Source organism: Uloborus diversus, chromosome 8 (assembly GCF_026930045.1).
Source record: "Uloborus diversus isolate 005 chromosome 8, Udiv.v.3.1, whole genome shotgun sequence".
NCBI classification, from domain to species: Eukaryota; Metazoa; Arthropoda; class Arachnida; order Araneae; family Uloboridae; genus Uloborus; species Uloborus diversus.
The window spans coordinates 12,281,867-12,286,183 of NC_072738.1; the positions used below are offsets into that span (position 1 = coordinate 12,281,867).

Consider the following 4,317-nt stretch of genomic DNA (forward strand, 5'->3'; position numbering starts at 1 on the left):
GAAAAATAAAAAACAAATATAAAACATGTTTTATGAATAATTTTGCTATAAAAAAATAAACAATACATAGTATACATTATATAATTATTCTTGCACTAATTATTATTAATAATTTGAATTAATCATACTACATGCAGTTAAAAAAACTGATGTAAAAATAAAAACTTTCTGTTGAATGAGTTTCCTGTTTTTAAAAGAATGAGTTTTAATTTTAAAAAAAAGTTTTCTTTTGTGTACGAAAATATTTTAAAATATTTAAAAAAAAAAAAAAAAACGGACATTTATTTATTTTATTGCAACGATTTACTTATTGATCATTTATATTTTTGAATAGCTTTTGTGTAACGCTTTTTCCCCACTTCATCTTTTGCAAGTTTAATATTTTTATTACTAGCATCAATAAGAGTTTGCGAAGCTCTTATTTTTTTTTTATACAGAGTTATCTATTAGGCCATTTTTCATTCTTTGACTGGCTACATGAATCACACTGAGCAGAATCAATTTTTCCTTTTTGAACAAACTTATTTAAAGAGCTGGACATACGAAAAATATTTCTCAAATTCGGCTATGTCACTGTTTTATCCTTTTTTGAAGCGACACCAACCTTTTCTTTTGCCTCTGATTGTTAAGCGTCTGTATTACATTTTCCCCATTAATTTTTGAGTTTTATATTTAGAGTATAAATCTTTATAAAACGAAATTATTTCCCTGGTAATGCATGCACTAATTGCTTTCTTAAACACAGCATCTTTATTAACCGCAAAACTCGATAGCATCAAATGCTTTAAGATCTTACGTCAGTACATTTTTGTTACCTAGAAAATACCTGTTTCGACTGATGCTACACCACGTGAAAGGGCCGTAATGACTTCCACTACTAAAAATTCTAATAATTTGTATTTAGAAAGCTGGCCGCTATTTATCATTGCAAAATCATTTTCCAAAATTAATTAATTGACCTTCCAAGTACCATCCAATCTTTTCCCTAAAAAATTTCAACATTATTAACGTAAAGACTCGACTAGACCTGTTAGTTTGCCTAGAGAATTTTCTGAAATCATCTTGGAGCAAAAGTACTGAAAAGCGTCTTTTTCAACGACATATAGTAGGTACTACAATATTATAAAACTAGCTTTTGCACGAAATTCAAATTTTGGATCCAGCGAGTTTAAACTTTTTTAAAACAAATTTTGCTTAGTTATCTACATTTAAATATTTCAAATTAAAATTTCCCCCTCCCCTTTTTTGTATATTAATATCGGCTAAATCTTCCCTACATTTTGTTCTTATTGACGATGCATTGACATAGTGATTCATCAGTAGTTTGGAGAGCTTGTCATTAATTATGAATAACTGAGGCTTTCTTATAAAACAATTTTTAAATAGTCAAAAATGCTCTATGCTTACAATAAAATTTAAATAAACAAGTGCCAGCAGAGATTCTAAAATCCTTTTTAATATAGAAGTCTCTCGTTTTTAAGCAGTCTCAAATTATCTTTTGTCAGTCAAGCCTTGAAAGAAAGTGCGAATCACGTGACCTAAATTTTGTCAATGGTCATTTTCTAAAAATATGTACGGGAACATAGGAAATATATAACATTTGCGAAAATGTAGGAAACTTTTCATGACTTTTTTTGAAAATATGCGCAATATACGACAATTTCACCGGGTGCTTTCTCTTCTCATGTGGCATGTGGCAAATTACTTCTAATCTTAATTGTCTTTGAATGTTTAATAAACTAAGTCCAAGCTACTCTGTCATTACTTTACTTGGATAGGGCATTTTCCTTGCAGTGCCATAATATGTTCAGGTACTGGCTGATTTGTAGCTAGAAGGTTAAATGCCATTATTTGTGCCCAGAGTTGATTTGTTTGAGCTTGAGTTAATGATAATTTTTGACTCGGCAGCCCTGATCCTCCTTGGGTAGGCATTGGACTACGAACTGATGGTGGAATATTGGAATTTTCGGGTGCATTGTTCAGTGGAGGATGTTGTGAGGCAGCCGATGCAGCAGCAGCTTGTTGAGGCTGGAAAGGTGGCATTTGCTGTGTCATCGTCCTTCCACTCATATTTTGCGAAGATGATTGACTTTGTGGCCCTGATTCTCTTATGGATTGAACAGGGGATGGAGCATCAGATGGTCTTAGAGAACACATTGCTTGATTTTGCATTGAGCGTTTTCCTTGCATTACCATAATAATATGTTCAGGAACTAGCTGATTTCTAGAGAGAAGTTCATCTGCTATCATTTGTGCTCTGAGTTGATTCTTTTGAGCTTGAGTTAATAATGATGGTTTTTGACTAGGCGGATTTGATCCTCCTTGAGTGGTCATTGGACTAAAAACTGATGGTAGAACACAGGAACGTTCTGGATTAGGAGATCCCGAGGAACTATAAATGGAGCCTGGCAGATAATTAGAATGAGGATGATGAGGTTGCTCAGTAGAATCCATGTTTTGAGGCACGGGGGCAGGAGCAGGTTCCGTATGATTTTGCCCTCCATGAGAAGTTGAGCGTTGAGCAGTTTGATGAGGAGCATTGATGTGTGGATAAGGTCCTATTTGAGTAGCCATCATCACATTATTCTGAGACGGCAGTATATAGTGGCTGTTTGAATTTGTTGTTGAAGGAGGAGGACCCGTATGCTGGGGCATAATTTGATAATTTTGGTTGGATGGAGTTTGGTTTTCAGGCTGAGGGGGTGGTGCATTTCCAATAGCAGCATGGGGAGAAGGAGGAGTTTGAGATTGCTGAGGTGGAGAATCGCACCCATGGCTAACTTCCATTTCATGTGGCTCCATTTATGGAGACGGTGCAACTGCTGAAGCAAATTTGCTGCAAAGTAAGCAATTTAAAAGTTACTTTTAATGTGCACATTTTATTACTATAACAAATAACACAATCTAAGTTTTTTAGATAATTTATTAAAAATAAATAAAATATATAAACATTTCAACACACACACACACACACACACACACACACACACACACACATATATATATATATATATATATATATATATATATATATATATATATATATATATATATATATATATATATATATATATATATATATATATATATATATATATATATATATATAAAAGTTATTTGCAATGAAATTCAACAAAGAAAAGGGTAGAGATGTAGTGTTTATCACAGATAATTTTTACCACTTTTTTTGAAAAGGTCTTCATTTCATAACGATGAATTTTTTCTTATTTTGAAAGCTATTTGAAAACTTGGAGTACAAAAACATATTCAATGAAGGAAACTAGCGATGTGAGACGGGGACATTTTCTAAGATTATGTACATCTCTTACATTTGAAATGTGGTATATTTTTTGAGAAAGCGAAATTCTCTGCCATTGGTTGTATCTTTTTTAACTAAGAGGGCAGAGCTTTCAGTTTTCCAAGCACTTAATTCATTAATTCTTCAAACCTACGGAAAAAAAAAACAAACGACGCCTATACCACAGTAGTCTTACTTAAAGTAAAATGCATAAGATAAAAGTAAATTATTATAACAAAATCATACACACATGTATATATGTTGCTATTAGAAGCGACGCAACTTAGTATTGATATTCAGTTAATACACTCCTGTTTGTGAAAATTGCAACACCATGAAGGACTTATGCGAGAGAGCTGAAAATTGCAGGAAATGTAAAGTAGGGCATGATATGCAAATGATTAGAATTGCAGACCGGTAGCGCATGCGTATGCTGAGCAGCGCCCTCTGAACGGCGGATCGAACCGAATATAAATAGACAGCTGTAGCGAGGCGTGTATGATTATCGGTGGTTATATGTTAGAGTAAACGTTAACTGAATCTTTACTATGCCTCTTCGACGAAAGAAAGCGAAATTTGAGCAAATTTCGGAGTTTGAACGGGGCTGAATCGTCGGCCTTCGTGAAGCTGGATTGTCTTATCATGCAGTAACCGCTCGTGTGCAGTGTAACAGCAGCACAATCATGCGTGTTTGGAAGCAGTGGACGGACGAAGGTCGGATAGCTCGGAAATCCGGGAGTGGACCCCGAAATGTGACGTTGGCTCGTGATGACAGACACCTAGTGCGTATGGCGCTGACGTACTGCACAGCTTCTTCTATAGACGGAGAGCCCAGGGCCGCCAGACCTGACCAGACCTAAGTTATTTTCTAAGTAACAAAATGTGTAAGACAGAATAGATTTAGCATGTACTTTCAACATACGCGTGTTTATTAACTTGGTCCGCGGCCAATTTGCAGGTACTGGGTACTGAATGTACTCAGAAATAGTGCTAAACTAAGTTATTTTTTAAGTCTCAAC

General features: G+C 34.5%; 1 protein-coding gene across 1 annotated transcript; it reads right to left on the bottom strand.

Annotated features, from left to right (window-relative positions):
• Positions 1–1,761: 1,761 nt before the first annotated feature.
• On the bottom strand, positions 1,762–2,802 carry LOC129227926 (transcription activator BRG1-like). The gene has a single exon (XM_054862547.1). It carries the CDS (start codon positions 2,800–2,802, stop codon positions 1,762–1,764), a length of 1,041 nt encoding a protein of 346 aa, XP_054718522.1.
• Positions 2,803–4,317: the final 1,515 nt, after the last annotated feature.